At 60.1% G+C, this 16,755-nt stretch overlaps 4 protein-coding genes across 4 annotated transcripts; all 4 read left to right on the top strand.

Annotated features, from left to right (window-relative positions):
• Window positions 1-279: 279 nt before the first annotated feature.
• Window positions 280-2,634, top strand: LSCM1_04720 (uncharacterized protein; the record flags this gene model as incomplete). Its single annotated transcript, XM_067322215.1, has 1 exon — window positions 280-2,634. The coding sequence occupies one exon, from the start codon at window positions 280-282 to the stop codon at window positions 2,632-2,634; it is 2,355 nt and encodes a 784-aa protein (XP_067179012.1).
• A 944-nt stretch (window positions 2,635-3,578) lies between these two features.
• Window positions 3,579-4,358, top strand: LSCM1_04719 (uncharacterized protein; the record flags this gene model as incomplete). Its single annotated transcript, XM_067322214.1, has 1 exon — window positions 3,579-4,358. The coding sequence occupies one exon, from the start codon at window positions 3,579-3,581 to the stop codon at window positions 4,356-4,358; it is 780 nt and encodes a 259-aa protein (XP_067179011.1).
• Window positions 4,359-6,257: 1,899 nt separating this feature from the next.
• Window positions 6,258-7,655, top strand: LSCM1_04718 (uncharacterized protein; the record flags this gene model as incomplete). The annotated part of the gene is made up of 1 exon (XM_067322213.1): window positions 6,258-7,655. One exon carries the CDS (start codon window positions 6,258-6,260, stop codon window positions 7,653-7,655), a length of 1,398 nt encoding a protein of 465 aa, XP_067179010.1.
• Window positions 7,656-12,401: 4,746 nt separating this feature from the next.
• On the top strand, window positions 12,402-15,707 carry LSCM1_04717 (uncharacterized protein; the record flags this gene model as incomplete). Its single annotated transcript, XM_067322212.1, has 1 exon — window positions 12,402-15,707. One exon carries the CDS (start codon window positions 12,402-12,404, stop codon window positions 15,705-15,707), a length of 3,306 nt encoding a protein of 1,101 aa, XP_067179009.1.
• Between the last annotated feature and the right edge of the window lie 1,048 nt (window positions 15,708-16,755).

The raw sequence follows: 16,755 nt of genomic DNA, 5'->3' as shown, positions 1-16,755 counted from the left end.
TCACCAAGAGAGGCGTGCCACGCATGCGGCTTTCGCCTCGTAAGCACCCCCACAGATGAGCATCCACATAGAAAGAGACATTCATAGAAGAGCCAATTTTATCCCGTCGGAGGTCCCTCGTCGCCGCGGCCGCCGCGCACGCGCCAACGTCACATCAGTGCCTGCTTAGCACCACCCACGGCTCTCACTCACACGTCTTATCGCTTTCTCGTCCCCTTCACCGGTCAGTAGCCCATCACATCAAGAGCGCAGCCCCCTCCCCTCCCCCCTCTCACCAGCATGGCGGCGGTTCGGGTACGCGTGCCAAAGCCCAAGATGACGATGAGCGCCGTTCAGGGCCGAATCACCGTATTTGCCGAGGACGGCGAGCGGATTGGTCAATGGGGCGGAACCGAGTGCTTCCTCTCGCGCCAAAGCGGGCTGGGGCCGTGCCTTGTCGTCCGCTCCAGCCGGCACCGGAGACATGAGGGTACATTTTTCCAACTGGGGCGGCTCCAGCGAGTGGTATCTACGCGCGTGGCACAAGGACACTTAACGGTGATGGTGCCTCATGAGAAGCGTCAGTGTAGTGTGTTCATCGACACGACAGACGACTTGGACGAGCTGCGCATGATGGCTGGTGTGCTGCAAGACAAGGCGCGGTGGAAGGATATGGAGCGCAACGTGGCGAGCAAAGGCCGCAGTGGCCCGCTCCGTGGCGGGAAAGGGGATGGTGGCGGTCGAAGCAGTGCAGAGCTGCGGGACCCCAGTCTTGCCCAGCTGACGGGCCGCGGCGCGGAAGACGACGATGACGACGACGATTATGGTGAGGCAATGAACGAGACCCGTGGCGACGGCGACCAAGCCGCTGTCAGGGCCGTGCAGGAGCGCACACTAGCTGCAGCTTTGCTGGTGCCATCTCCCCCAGTGGCCGCGTCGCAGTCTTCAGCGCCCCAGAGGAGCACGATGGTTGCTGGCAGCAGCAAGAGCAGCGAGCCTGTCGCCTCCGGTCCTGCGGCCCTGCAGCCGCGGTGGAGTTGGACACGTGAGCAGCAGCGCGCGATGCAGCTAGTGCGCGCCGGCCACAACGTCTTTGTGAGCGGTGCTGCCGGGACAGGCAAGACGGAATGGCTATTGCATGTACTGCAGCACGTCCTACCTCGAACGCGGCAGCGCCAAGGTTTGAAGAGCGGGGCACATCCGGGGGCTGAAGAAGGGAAAGAGGAATATGCGGTGGACACCGCACGAGTCGCGGTGACAGCCGCGACAGGCATCGCCGCTCGTCTCATTGGCGGCAAAACAGTGCACTCCTTCTCTGGCATCGGCCGCAGCGAGGGCGACCCAGACGTTATCCTGCAGCGCGTGCAGAGCAGGCCAGACATCGTGCGGGCGTGGCAGCAGTGCGAGGTTCTTGTCATTGATGAAATCAGCATGCTTTCCTCCCGCACATTCGCCTTGCTTGACCGCATCGCGCGCGCGCTACGAGCCTCGATGCCGCCCCCCGCCTCCTCGTCACAACGGCGGCACCCCACAAACAACGCGGCACTGCCGTTCGGCGGCATTCAGCTGCTGGTGGTCGGTGACTTTCTACAGCTGCCGCCGGTGTCGCGTGGCGCTGGGGAGGAGGTACAGCCTGCCTTCATGGCGAGTGCGTGGCGCTCCTGTAACTTTCAGACACTCCTCTTCACGAAGGATTACCGCCACGCTGAGGATCCGCGCTTTGCTGAGTGCTGCGCGGCGGTGCGGCGAGGCGAATGCACGCCACTGGTGCAGGAGGTGCTCGAGGCGTGTTTGGGGCGGGAACTGGAAGAGCGCTTCGGCGTGGAGGCCACAACGTTGCTCGCGCGACGAAAAGACGTGGATCGCTACAACGCACAGCGGCTGCAGCAATTGGAGTCGATGCAGTTTCATCGCTACGCTTCCGAGGACTACGCCGCCGTCCCTGGCGCCAACATCGACGACGAGGTGTCTTTGCCACCTGTACTTACGTTGAAGGTGGGGGCGCAGGTGGTGCTCCTCGCATCCCTACCAAACGAGCCCAGTCTGGCTAACGGAAATCTCGGTGTTGTTGTGGGGTTCATCGCACAGGCGCACGGCCCTGCGTTGCCGCTAGTCCGCTTCTCCACCGGCCTCGAGTCCATCGTGCCTGAGATCACAATGGAGGTGTACGGACGAGACGGTCGCCTCAGCTTGTCTAGGCGCCAAGTGCCGCTGCAGCTGGCCTGGGCGCTGACTGTGCACCGAGTGCAGGGCATGACACTGCCCATGATCCGCCTCGCACTGGACAAGTCCTTCTTCGAGGCAGGGCAAGCGTACGTGGCGCTATCGCGAGTGCGCAAAGCAGTGGACTTGAGTCTTACGGCTCTGGACCTGGGCGTCGTGGCGGCGCGAGTTTCGGCGGAGGGGCGCGAATTCTATGGCCTGGGCACGACGATGTTGGCGCAGTCCTCACAGACTGTCGCGAAGAGGGCTTGCGGGTCTCCGGCTGTCGAGCCTGCGGTGTTGCTGCAAAGCGATGCCGCCTCCGCGAAGGGGTCGTTAGGCTCCGACGGCGCCTCAGGCGACAGTGCTCCTCTCAGTCCGGCGAAAGTGGAGGGCGGCAGCGGCAGCAGTGCGAATGTCTCTTTGAAGCGTCCCCGAGCGGAAGAGGCGTAGTCTCTACTACAGCGAACCGCGGGGTGCGCATGACTGTGTGTGTGTGTGCTGGTGGTGGGTGTGGGGGAGAGGGGAGGAAGAAGTCGAAGCGAGAGGTAGGACCGCACCACACACCCCTCGTCCCTGTAGCGGTCATGAGGGGTGCACCGGAGAGTGCATGAACGCGTTCATGGAAGCACCACGATAGAGCGAAAGAGCGACCCACATGCTGAACCTGCGTGGGACGCTCGCGCTGCTGATGGCTTCGGAGTCAGCTGGAAAGCGCAGCGCCCTCCGGGAGCGCAGGCAGGCGTGCATGAGCGTAGTCGCATCCACGCACGGCAGAAAAGTGAAGACGCAGAGACGCACAGGCCCACGCATACAAAAAAGGGGGAGCATAACACATAACGGCTTCGGAAGATGCGCCTTGCCATGAGACCATGTGTGCCTGCTCTCCGGCAATGCAGCTACCTTTAGTGCTAATGGGAGGGAGGAGACATGGATAGGCGGTGGCGTACGCCGACGTTCGCATCATGTGCGCTGCATGGTATGACTCTGCGCGATAAGTCTATCTATGGTCCTCGTGCGGCGGCTGGCGCGTAGGTGTGAGCCTCGTTCCTCCGTCGCGCTCAGCCGCCACTCCCCCCCTCCCCTCTCTTTTTCCCTGATATCAACGCGCCCCTCTGTCTACCCGGCCCCACCTCCTCCCTGTGCGCTCGCTACACTTGCACGCGTCCCTTTTGGTTTGCTGCCCATCATGTGCTTGATTCTGTAACGCAGGTGTTGACGTCCCTCGTCATTGGAAGTGTGTCTCTGGACGCTTCTGTGAGTTTCCGCTCGTGCGCTTTGTGCGACTCCTCTCCGCCACCGCCACCACCACCACCACCGCCACCATAAGCGCGCACACAGACACAGACACGACCTCCTGCTTCATCGTCTCTTGCCTCTTGCTGGTGCGCTGTGCCATGCCGCAAGATAAGCGCCTAATTGTCACCAAGGCGGTGCTGTATAAGCTGCAGCGCGTCTGCGCGGAGGAAGAGATTGGCGGCGCAGACCAGGAAGGCATCTACCTTGAGTTCATCCTACCATCTGTTATCATCGCGCAGTGCCCGCAGCTCGTGCATGGCCACCGCTTCCACCTGCCGAATCGCGTGTACGCCGCCAACGGGCGGACGACGTGTCTTATTGTTCCAAAGGTCATCTCGCACGACTGCGGGAAGATCAACAAGCGGCACGGCTACTACGACGCGGTGGTGACGGCCGAAGCCATCTGCAAGCGCTGCGACACGGAGGCAGCGAAGAGGGCACTCCGCGTCTCGGCCACGTTCAGTCATTTTGTGGTGGATGCCCGCATCGAGTCAAAGCTGCCGCACGCCATCACGGAGGCAGTGAAAGCGAGCGTCTCCTCATCGGCGACAGCTTCCAGGGAGGCGCCGAACGTACTGGCGCTCTGCCCACGTAAAACGATCACGCCGCTAGATGGCCTTGACGAGCGCGAGACGCTCAGTTTCCGCCTCTCGCAAGGCTCCACAGCGGGGCTGGTGGAGTCACATAGGCAGGGTCACCTGCTGTTTCGCGTCGGCCACGGCGGCATGACGGCGGGTGCAGTGTGCGAGAACGCGAAGACATTTGTCGTTGCACTCAAGCGAGAGCTTCCGACAGTGTGGCGGTACATCCGAGAGTTTGCGCTGATATCGAACCGGACAGAGCGTATACGCTTCATGGAGGTGCACATTTCCAAGTGAGGAGAGAGGGAGGCCGCCACGGCCGCTCTCTTGCAGGCCTGAGTTCGCAACGGAAGAAGAAAAAAAAAGAATCGGCGATGGCCCACCCACCGGGGTAAGGAGGGGGGGTAGAGGCCAATGCGTTCGTGCGCGTGTGTGTTTTTGGTGAGCTGCCTGATCTCCTCGCTGCCCTCCCCCTCTTCGCCACCACCACCACCAGCAGCAGCGCCTCCTCGTGTGGTCGCTTTCCCGTTCGCCATTTGCGCGCGTCGTTGACTCAGTAGCCAAGCGAGAAGATATATATATATATATGCTTTGAAGGACGTTTAAAAGGTGTGCGGTGCGCGTGGATAAAAATGGCCTCAAAAGAACTGTATCGATGTTTCGCATGCGCACATGTGCGTGTGCGGCTCGTGCGCATCCCCAAAGGTGTGGCGCATCGCCCTTTCTCGATGAGTGACGCGCGTGCATTGGCGTGCTGGCCGAATCGAGGAAGCGTACGAGCCTGCGCGGCGCTCCCCAGGTGGGGTGGCTTCGGGCCACCACACTCCATAGAAGGCAGAGGGAAAAAACGAAGCATCGGGAACGCTTACGGGATGCCAACGCAGCTGCATCACCCGGGGAGGGCGGGGGGGCTGCTGATGCCGCACCCCTATGGCTTTAGCACCTACCCCTCATCTCTCCTGCGCTGGGCCTTTCCTCTGTCTGCCCCCTCTCTTCCATTCCGTGTTCCCGCATGAGTGTAAGTCACACAGGAACACCATACAGACGCGCTCCTACTGCCACAGCGGCACATACCCTTCTGAAACCCTTTCCTCCACACACACACACACAGGCACGTACACGCATCGTCTTGTGCGGGTCTCTTTCTCTCTCTTGTGGTCCACCGTTTTCTATTTGCACTGCTGCATCTCCGCCTCTCGGGCAAAGGCAGCGCACCATCTAAGATTGCTTCCGGCACGGTTCACCTTCTCTTCTGCAGCAGTGGCGGAAAACTCCCTCTGTCTCGTACCGCTATGCGCCAAGGGGCACGTGTGCAGCTCGCCCCCTCTCTACCCACCAATGCGACAGCCATCGCAGGCGGCGGTGCCTCGCTTATATGCCAAGTGGCACTGGAGGGCGCGTTTAGCGGGTGTGTGCTCTGCAGGCGAGAAGGCGACGGGAGAAGCGGAAGGGTACGGTGATCGTCGCCGTCAGGAGGACCAGCAAACTAGAGGGTGTGTTGCTCTCTCTCTCGCTGCTTGTCACCTCTGCGTTGGGCTCAGCCCCACCCCTTTTCCCCTTTGTTGGCGATGCCGTCGGTCGTCCGCAGCCCTGCACGGACCCCATACGTGCGGCTGCTCTAAACTGTGACGCGTCAGGCGCCATTATGTCGCGCCATCAAGCGATCCCGAAGGTGATGCGAGGTTGCTGCGTTTTTTTTTCTTGAGCTCGCCCCATCTTTGCCCTTCTCCTCGCACACAGTCATGCTGCGATTCGTTAGTGCTCTCAACCACCATCCCCCGCCCTGCACCTCGCTTCGCCTCCCTCCCTCCTTCCCCAAACACGCACACGCACAAACTTGTCCTCTTCCGAACACATCACATATTCGTGCACGCACAGTAAGTGTGCCGAACGCCCTCCCGGTGAATCTGCGAAATTTTCGTTGGAGCGCTCCCCTTTTCTCTTTTGCGCTCATTTCCTCTCCAGGGAGTGCCCTGCTGGTATGGATACCGGCACATATCCAAGCTCATTCTCCTCCCTCCCTCCCCACCACCACCACCACCGTGCCTGCCTGCCCCCACCAACACACACACACACACACACAGTTGCCTCAGACGAGTCCCTGTCGCATCTCTCGAGAGGGAAAGAAAGAGGAAACAAAACGGGGGAGCGCACCTGAACCTGTACGCACTCTCATTAAGTTATACCTACGCAAGCATGACGTCACAGCCGCGTCGGTACCGCTTTGCCGCACGGGCGTGTGCGCTTGTGGCTGTTGCAGCGCTGGTTTCAGTGCTGCCGTGCATCACAGCGCGTGCCCAGGAGAAGAGTTCAATGGCGCTGTACACGGAATCGCAGCAGCTCCATACGCGCAAGTTCTTGGATGGGTTTCTGCAGTCAATGCCAGGCCTCCAACGCATCTGGACCGGTGACGACTTCTGCGACTGGGAGGCAGTGACGTGCCTCGGTAATGGGGTCTCCATCAGCGCCATTGGTTGGGCCCAGCTGGCTGTCTTCCCCGGCCGCCTGCCGGAGGTGCCGAGCACCGACGTCGATGTGTCCCAAGTGCTTGTCACCTCCATCACGGTGCGCTCGAGCGGGTGGAACTTGTCAGGGACGCTGCCAGCCAGCTGGGGCTTGCTGCGAAACCTGCGCAAGGTGCACCTGGAGAGGAACAGCCTCACGGGAAGCCTGCCACCGGAGTGGAGCGGCCTGGGCGGTTTGGTGGAGCTCTCCTTGTGCAACAATCATCTCACGGGCACCCTGCCACCGTCGTGGGGTGAGAGCATGCGGCGTCTGTCCTTCCTCTCCCTCGATCGTAACGCGCTGGTCGGAACGCTACCGCCGGAGTGGGGAGGCATGAAGTCGCTGCGGTCTCTGATGTTGGAAGAAAACCGACTTGATGGCACGCTGCCGGTCGCATGGGGACTGCTGCCCGGTGTCTCCACGTTGAGCATTGGCATGAACGCCCTCAGCGGCACCCTTCCACGCGAGTGGGCACAACTGATGATGATGGAGTGGATGGGCCTGCAGTCGAACCGCCTTACGGGCACGTTACCTGCGGCGTGGTCGACGATGGCATTCCTAACCACTCTGCGCCTCTCTGGCAACAGCTTCACCGGCACGTTGCCTGCAGAATGGGGAAGCCTGACATTGCTGGAGGAACTGCACTTGGGGGGGAACGCGCTCATTGGCCCCTTGCCTACGTCGTGGTCGGACATGGCCTCACTGACGCAGCTACGGCTGGAGCGAAACAGCCTCGTTGGCTCGCTGCCCACCGCGTGGAGTCGTATGACACTCATGGAGGTGCTGGATGTTTCCAAGAACGCACTGAGCGGCACTCTGCCAGTGTCATGGAGCTCGATGCAGCATCTCGACACGCTGAGCGCCAGCTACAACAAGCTGTGTGGCCCGCTCCCCGTTTCGTGGACGACGCTTCCAGCAATTCAATATGTCCACCTGGAAGGCAACGCGCTGTGCGGCAGCATTCCAGCCGAGTGGACAGGCAGGTACGTCACCATCACAGTGGACGGGCCTTTGATGGGTTTGAACTGCTCAGATGTGAACACGTGCAATGAAGTCAGCAACCACAGCGTCAGCCTCACTCACGGCTAAGCTCTTGCCGCGAGCCCACGCGTAGTGATCAATCGAAGCAGTGGGACTTTTCTTTTTGCTCGCCTACCCCGTTGGCCTCCCTCCACATCCAACGCTCCCTCGGCCCGCGACACCAACGGCGGCTCCTCTTGAAGAAGAACCTACAACGTGCCCTATTCTCGGCGATGCGACCGCCGCTAAGCGGCGGTCGCATCTGTTACGAGTCAGCCTCGCTCTTTGCATGCGGCCGCGTCGATCGATCGCTAACTCCAAACGCCAACGTCTTTGGCTCTTTGACTGTGTGCTGATGTCGGTGCCCGCCAACGTGATGGCTAGACTCGTGGAGAGAAAGCACGGAAAGGAAAAGATTCATAGTCGCGGTGACACGAGCGCGGAAGGGCGCGGATGCGTGCCGTGCGTTCAAAGCCCTTACGAGAAGGGCTGTTCCGTCCGGCGACTAATGTCCGCTTTCTTTTCGCTACCCGCTCTCTGTCTGTGTGGCGTTGAGTAGCAACGGGATGGCGAAAGGAAGGGTGGGGCGTCTCCGCTCGTGACGATGGGGCGTGCCCGTCTACCAGGATGTGGAGGACGCTGTGTTCAGCGCTCGCCACGCACCCTGCATCGTTCGCCCCTTTTCCTAGGGATCATCTTCCGCCGCTGCATCCACCGTCTCAGTGTGTACGTGTGTGATTTTCACATGTGCATACCGGTATATATATATATATACGTGTGTGTCTTTGAGCTAAACATGTATGGCACGTGTTGCTCATGTGCATATGCAGCCGCGTGAGGGTGAGGATTACATCCATGAGCCTGTGTGTGTGTGTGTGTGTGTGTGCGTGTCTGTGTGCAGTTATCAAGGTGCTCTTCATCTCTCTTGTCTTCGTTCTGCATACTTCGCCCAGAGACCGTCGCCCCTCTGACTGGCAGTCGCCCTCACACACGCATCCAGGCGCACACCACCATCATCACCAGCTGTTCTCCCTCTTTGCCTTATCTGCCTTCCATTATACGTACCCTATACATACAGTCTGCTACCCACCGCCATCACCTCTCCCTTCCCACCCCCCTTTTCTCTTTCGCTGTGCTTCTATGGCATCTCTATGCTTCTCTCGGTGTGTGCACGCTCCTCCCTGGTACTGACATCGTTGATCGTAGACTCCCCCTTTTTCTCTTGCCCTCCATACTTCTTGTCGCTCTGTCTGTCCGCTCGACGCTCCGTTGCTTATGTTTCGCATCCACACTCAGACACACACACACACACGTCCTCCTCACCCCTTCCCTCGCTTCCAGGCCTCTGTCCACTCCACATTGTCCATAGGCATCGTGTCTTCGTCGTTTATGCTCCTCTTTCTCTTGTTCCTCATCACCTGCCGTTAATCCTTTCTCTCCCTTGCGGCTCATCTGCATGCGTGTGCATGTGCATGTATTTCACCTTCCCCACCACCACCACCACCAGCCTTCCTCCGCCTCTCTCTCCCCCTTCTAAGACTAACTCCTGACGACGGGCATTCTCTGATGCGTCGTTGTTGTCGTCTCCTTGATTCGCTTCCCCCCTCTCTCACACACTCTTTCATTTCTTTTTCCTTAACGCTGCTAGGCCTCTTCCAAAGATCCTCACACCACTACCGCCACCACCACCCTCGCCCACCCCATGTGTGCATGAATAGGCGCGGGTGTGGGTGGCTGAGTAAGTGTGTCGATCTTGTCAAGGCGCTAACGCTGTGCGCCTCCTTTGACCTCACAGCTACACTGTACAAGTTCCTTACCGTATAGAGAGGCGGAGAGAGAGAGAGCGAAAGCCCTTTGCTTCGTGCACAGATATATGCGCATAGGTTATCTCTTGATCTATTCAAAGCAGGCGCGCATGCGAGATCGACTGACACGTTCATTGGAACTAAGTGCAGGACTGCATTCCTTTTTTTCTCTCCTCAACAAAAAAAAAGCACCTCAGCGTACAGTCGTCGTTGTGCGTGCATATATATATATATATATATATTTAATGTATTTACATATAAATATGCACTTATGAGTGTTGCTTGATGAGACGCACACACGCACGCACATGCCTCAAAAGAACGTCTCTCTGTCCTAACCTCCTTTCCCTCTATTCCGTCTTTTTTTTTCGTTGTGTGTGTGTGTCTGTCTGTCTGCTCATTTTCTTCCCTCTCCCCTCCCTCCGCCCCCCTCCCCCCTTTTCGCTTTCCTCAGTGGTCCTCTGCATAGTGGGCGCCTCTCTCGTCTCTCTCTATCGCTCGTTCAATCATTTATTTGTGTATTCGTTCGTACATCTCTTCCCCCTCTCCTTCTCCCCTTTTTGTTTTGTTGGGCTTTTCGCTTCCCTCCGCCGCACGAACAATGAGACCACTCTCATTAGGCTCGCATTTTCGTCCTCTCCGTAGCTTCTTTCTTTCTTTCATGCGCGTGCGCGTGCATGTCGCTGTCCGCGTCGTCGTCCCCCCTCCCCGTTCACCCCTCAGCGCCGCAGCAGTGGCCGCTGATCCACTGTCTGCAGATACCGCTTGCCCCGCCACGACATCGCCCTCCTTTCCCCCTCCCTCGGTCGCACATGTGCACATCTCGTGAAGCACCTTGTCCCTCTCCTTGAGTGCATGTGTGCAAGTGTGTTTGTGTGTGTGCCGCTTGCTGCCCTCGTCAAGGCTGGTCCGTTGGGCAGCTCCCCTGTCTCTTCAGGTCCTCCCCAGGTCGAGGTCCCCTTCCCCTCCCTCTCCCTCTCATTCTTCAACTTTGTGGCCGAAGCCGGCGTTCCTCCACCCCCCCTCCTCGTCCCTTCTCTTTGTGTCTGTCTCTGTGTCTCCCCTCTCAACGGCATCACGCTGAGTATAGACAGAAATACACGCACACACACGTATATATATATATATGTACATATATAGACTCCTCTTCTCCAGTCATGCTGTGGGGTGTGCGCGTTCATCGCCACCACTATAGCGCCCCTCCACCCCCTCCCTTCTCTCTTTCTCTCCCTTCTTCCTCTCGTTTTTTCCTTTTTGATTTCTATCGTGACTCATCACGCCTTCCACATGTGTCCTCTGCATGCGTACACGGCGCAGCCATGAAGGTGGGCAATGGTGCACGGCTGACATGAACAGTGCGGAAAAAAGAGAGCATGGCGATAGCAGAGGCTGCAGCCTTTGCGGGAGAGGAGAAGTGCCCGTGAGGATGCTGACACGCACACCGCTGCCCCATGATGATGCCATCTGCGCTGCGCAGTGGTGGATGGGAGAACGCGCGACGAAAGGTAAGGCTCTGTCCACCCTCCCAACTCCCTCACGGCAGCACAATGCCGGTGATCTCATTCGAGCACCGTCGCTCCGTGCCCCAAGCCTCCTCTGCAGGAAAACGAATGACCATTTTACCTTCTCCGCGTTGCACACCACTTCTGCTCTTCATCTCTTCTCCGCTCCCCTTCGTTCGCGCTCCTCACGGCATCCTTTCATTCCCTCCCTCTCCTTTTTCAATTCTCGGCTGGCCCCCCATGTTGGTGTGTGGCTCTTCTCATCTCCGCCATGTTTTATTGAAAACGGTGCGGTCCTTTTCTCCATACCTCCTCCCCTCTATGGCCCCAAACAAAGAACGGGGTCAAGCGCGCACACACACACAGAAAGAGAGAGAGGTTGCGGTTGCTGTTCCGTTAGCCCTGGAGCCATCATCACAAGCAGCCGCTGCATCAAAGCTCTCTTCGTCTCACTCCTCTCTTCTTTTCCTCAGTTTGTTGGTACGGCTTCAACAATCGTCTGTGCATCCAAGGCTTCTCTTCTTCTCCATCCATCGATACACCTGCGCCTGCTGCCTGCGTGCTACTGTGCCTTCTTCTGTCGCCTATTTTCTGTCTCTCTCTCAGTGTCAACCGCCTCCACAGTTCAACTGCGGAGAAACGCCATCGTCACCGCATTCTACCCTCTCCCCTTTTCCTACCTTCTGCCATAGTGCACGCCGTATCCCGTGCTGCTTACGGGGCAACGCAGCACAAAGTCGGCGTGGTTGGGCGCACAGCGAAGAAGAAACAAGAGTGTGTGCAGACGCCACCATCACGGCTCCCTCTCACTTCATCTCAGGGCTTCATTCGCGCGCACACACACTGCCCCCTTGACTCAGCCATTCACGACTTATTTCTACGCGGCATCCCAAACAAGCAGAGGCGTCTCAAAGACACAAAGAGGAGAAAGAGGAAGGCCACGGCGGAGAACATAAGCAGGCGAGTGTGTACACCAGCGGCATACAGGCGAGCGCACCATCGCCTCTCTAGCCTCGCACCTCATTGCTCTCCTTCTCCTCTGTCGCTCTTCTCTTTCGGCGCTTCAGAGGTCCGCACTCTCCTCTCTCATTTTATTTTTCCTTATTGGTGTGCCTTGCGTTCTTCCAGTTCCCCTCCCCCTCCACCACCACTGCCGGCTCTCTCTCTCTCTCTCTTTATCACATTCTGCTGTCCACTTCTCGTTTTTTCTCATCGCTGTTTCACCCTCACGTGCGTGTCTAAGGGCGTGTGTGTGTGTGCCCTTTTTTTTCAATAGTGCGTGTCGTGTTCCTCTTGACTCTTTTCTCTTGGGCATCTTTCCTCTGTTCTCGCATTCCTCACTCATCGTTGCGTGTTCTCTGCTCTCTTGTGTGTGTATGTGTGTGGACTCACCTTTGCCCCTGTCAAATTTGTCCGACACAGCGCCGTTCGTGTCTGTGTGTCTGGCTGTGCATTGACGCTTAGAGTTGTTTGCCTTGGCTTTCCTCGACGTCTGTCGAGCGTGGTCAATGCAGACGCGCACCCACTCCGGAGGCTCCTCCGTCTCCAACTCGCCATCGCACGGGCTGCGCCGGTCAAACCTGCCGGCCCCTCTTGCTCCTGAGGTGCTTGCCAGCTCCAACTCCGCTCCACAGCGTCTTAGCGGCCCCTCGTCGTGCCCTGTGAACCGCGTTGGCATACCTGCGTCGAGCGTGCCGCACATGCCGTCCCTTTCGTCTACCCCATCACCGCCAGCCGCGCCGGGCCGCAGTCCACCGTTGCAGCAACGGGAGTCATATCAGCACCGGGCTCATCCTGGAAGCAGCAGCAGATGCGGTGGTACGCTGTCGCTGCCACCGTCAAGTCCCCCAGCGCACGCAGCGTCCGCCTCCGCGGAAGAGGGTGTTGACAGCAGCGGCCGTCGTGGACATCACCACACTCGCAGCAACGGAAACAGCAACAGTGGTGGCAGCGTTGTGGAGGGAGGTACCAGCGCACTGGGGCTCCGAGTTCATGAGCCGGCGCCGTCCGTGCCCTCCATGTCGAGTCGCCTGCCGGCAATGGCGCAGGCACACAAGCTATCCACCTCCGTAACAGCCACCTCCAATGTAATAATGCCCCAGCCACCGACTCCGCCGCAGCCGGCCTCCACTGCGACGATGCCGGCGGTGCCAACATCACCCGCCCGGCTTGTGTCGCAGCCAGACGTCACCATTCTCACGGTCAGCTCGCCGGCGCGCAGGTGCTGCCTGGTGGCGGACAGCACCGACCGCGGCGCCCAGACCGCGCCCGTGCCGACAGCGCAGATACCCTTGCCCCCTGCACCTATGCAGCAGCAGCCTGCATCCACGCCGCGTCCGTCATCGACGGTGAACTTGACTTCGGCCAACAGCAGCGGCACTCGCGGCTTGGCGCACCATCGGGAGACAGCGGCTCGAACCGCTGGTGGAGACGGCAGCAGCGGCAGAGAAGCGTACCTGCGCGATAATCCGCGGGTGAGGACGCTCGTCAACAACTTGTATCAGCATGTGGTGACCACGCAGCCCGAAGATCCACTGCAGTACCTCGCCCAGTTTCGTGCCGGTACAGCGGTGCAGGCGTCATGCGCGCAGCTCTCGCTCCCGGTCCCGCAGCGGGGAGAAGCGCGACGGCCACCAGGGCAGCAAACCCACACGGTACCGCAGCCACGGCAGCTTTCGAGCAGAGGGCACGGCGGTGCCCACGCAGTCAACCCACACGCAGCGACGGAGGCGAGGCCCTCGAGCGTGCTGCTTTCCGCAGAGCTGCGCCGAGAAAACAGCGACACGCGCGATGGCGGCGGGGGTCAGGCACGGGCAAGGCCGGTGCCCCCTACAGCCCGGCAATCGGCGAGTGGCTCCTCTCGCGGCGGGGAGATGGACCTCGTCGGCAGCTTCAGCGGCATCGGGAACCGACCGAGCCCACTGACATCGCGTAATGACCCGGCCGCTGTCGTACGCCTTCTGCGCACCCCTCCATCTGCGCCGACGGCGTCTCCGCAGCCGCGCGGCGGGCGCAGCGGTGCGAGTGTTGGAGGCCTCTCGACGCCGCAGTCGATGCCCGGAACTGTTACGCACACGATTGCAAGCAGTAACCTCATCGTCAGCGGCAGCGCGTCGAGCAAGCACGGGTCCCCGCAACTTCTGCAGCGTCCCGGAGTCGTGACGAGCAGCCTGACGAGCAGTGGCATTCTTCCCAGCGGGGCCGGCCATCAGACCGGGAGCAGCGCCACGCTGCTGCAACACAGCGGTGGTAGTGGCAGTGGCTTTCGCTCCAGTGGCGGCGCGACACAGCAATCGATGGCCTCCTTTGCGTTTAGCGTGTCTGGCCTTGAGCGTGGCGAGGCCACCTCGAGCGACCTCAGCTCCCTCTTCAGCACCAACTCGGTGGATCTGCAGGAATTTATTGCCGAATTCCGCATCGCCAAGGAGGAGCGCTACGGCGGAAGTGTTGACCATCCCGCTATTACGCTGGACGAGCTCGCTTGCATCATCGAGTCCAGCAGCTTCCCCTGCGCGGACGCGGAGGTACTGCTGGACCTGTTTGACGAACTACAGCCGTGCGCACGATACCTCGCGGGTGTGCGCAGTCCTACTCGTTGCTCCTCAGCCATGTCAGCCCCGCTGAAGCACAGCTCAGCTCCGCTGGCACGGGGCGGCCTAGGCGCGGGAAGTGTGAACCCTGTCTCCTCTTTCAGCGGCACGGCGACTGCCACAGCGGCCGCGGATGGCGCAGCTACGGGCAAATCGCGCGTCTTCGGCCTCGCTCACGGCCCCAGCGCTGCGGCGATGCACAATAGCGGCAACGCAAGTGGGCCGGCATGGCCTGCAGGACGGATGCAAGGCGCCGAGTCGTGTGTCACTGCCGCAGACCCACCCCCCAGCATCGCTGCGCAAGATGTGAACCACGGCCAGAGACGCTTCGCCGACGAGGCGCAGTGCAATGATAGCGTTGCACTCGGCGGCCGCGCCGACGCCAAGGAGGGGAAGGTCCTGGTGATCGACAATCGTATTACAGGCGGGGCCGCGCACGCGTCGTCTGGCGAGGGTGGCAACTATAAATCGTTCACTCGCGGCACCACCGACGCCTGCAGTGACACTTCGCTTCCCCAGCGGCCGCAGGAAGTGTCGCAGATCCCCCGCACGGATACCGCAGATGGCGAAGAAGCGCTTACGGTCCCCTTCGACACCCTTCTGGCGCGCATGGCCTACAAGATCAACGGCCGTTATCCATCCGAGGCGATCCGCATCGCCTTCTACGGCATGGTGGTGGATGACGAGTCGGCAGGCGCTGCCTTTGAAGGGAGTGGGCGCAGTGCCGGTCTTGGCGCCGACGGCGCATCGCTGGTGACCAACGGCCGCAGCTTGCGTGGAGGCGTCGCAACAGAGTCCTCGACGCCATCAGAGCTGACCGCGATGGGCAGCGGCAGTGCCGGAACGGCGACGACGGGCTATGGAACTCTTCCGAGCTGCACCGTCCCGCTTTCCCGCTGCATTGCAGAGGGGCTCTTTGCGCGACTGGGCATGGTTGATGTGACAGCAGGCGAACTTCAGCGCGGCCTCCGCAGTGCCGGGCTTCCAACAGGCCAGGACGAACAGCGCGCGTGTGAGTGCCACCTCGAGGACTTTGCGCGACTGGTGCGCGCCATCACGGCCGTCTCCGAGCGTGGGTCTGGCGTAAGCCCGGCGACTGTCCTTCTGACGAGCCTGCGGGAGAGCTACCTGCAGCGCGGCAGCAGCAGCAGCTTCACGGCAGGCAATAGTACCAGCGGCAGCGGCGGCACCGTTTCGGCCACCTCAGCTCCATGGAAGGAGTAGCCCTCGCCACCACCACCAGCAGCAGCAGCAGGTAGCAGCTGAGGCTAAACACCGCCCGGCTTCTCAAGACGCGGGCAGTAAAAACGGTGAGGAGGCGAGAAAACGGGGGTATGCCGGCTTCGCTCACACGTGTGCATTGTTGTTAACCGGCTGAGTGCAAAGTAAGCGCTGCAGCCCGCTTCTCAGCTCGTCCTTGCATCTCGGAGAGTCGCTTAGGGCGGCGGCGGTGTGGGCGCCGTTGCGAGCAACGGCGCCACCTCCTCTCGCTTCCTGCCCACATCTATTGCTCTTGCTGTGCCACTGCGCACCGGAATCCCTCATTCTCCGTGTCTCCTGATGCGTGCGTGTGCTACGTTTTCCTGTCCCCTCAGCCTCATCGGCCAGCATCGCCGTTACCGTCCTTCCCTTATCGACATGTGTTCCTGCTGTCCTTGTTCATCTCGCTTGCTCGCGTTCTCTGTGACCGCTGCGTCGCTCTCCACTTGATTTACTTTGCTGCTTTGGTTCGTTTAACCACTTGCTACCTCCCTCACGTCGCCATCTCCTCCCCCTCCCCCTCCCACCTTTGTCGCCATGGCGATGCGTAGCACGACGAGGAGGGGGGCGCGCACAGACGCGCGTTCTTCGCCCACTTGTTCCCGCTTTCTCCTGTCCTGTTGGCTTGTCCTCTGAGTGTGCATGTGTGTGTGTGTGTGTGTTTCAGGTGCCGGGGGAAGGGGTGGGAGAGGGCGGCACCAAGAAGGCGGAGGCCTTTGCTGGCATCACCGCTTTTGTACTGCTCCTCTTTCAGGTCTCCCGCTAACGTCCTGACGTACTCCCTCGTTGATCTTGTGCATCCTTTTGTAGTTACTTTGGTGTTCAGAGAAACATACACAGAGATCTCTTTCACACACACACACACGCCTTTTCCCCTCCCTCTTCCCCGTCTTGTGTGTGTGTGTGTTCGCTCTCCTTACGTGTGCATGTGCATGCTCGTTTATATGTATCTACCTTCTCCCTCCCCCTTCTCCTTCCCTCCCCCCTCTCTCTCCCCGTTCCTATACCCGCA

This window comes from Leishmania martiniquensis, chromosome 21, assembly GCF_017916325.1.
Source record: "Leishmania martiniquensis isolate LSCM1 chromosome 21, whole genome shotgun sequence".
Taxonomy (NCBI): Eukaryota; Euglenozoa; class Kinetoplastea; order Trypanosomatida; family Trypanosomatidae; genus Leishmania; species Leishmania martiniquensis.
This window is presented reverse-complemented; position numbering and strand designations above follow the sequence as displayed.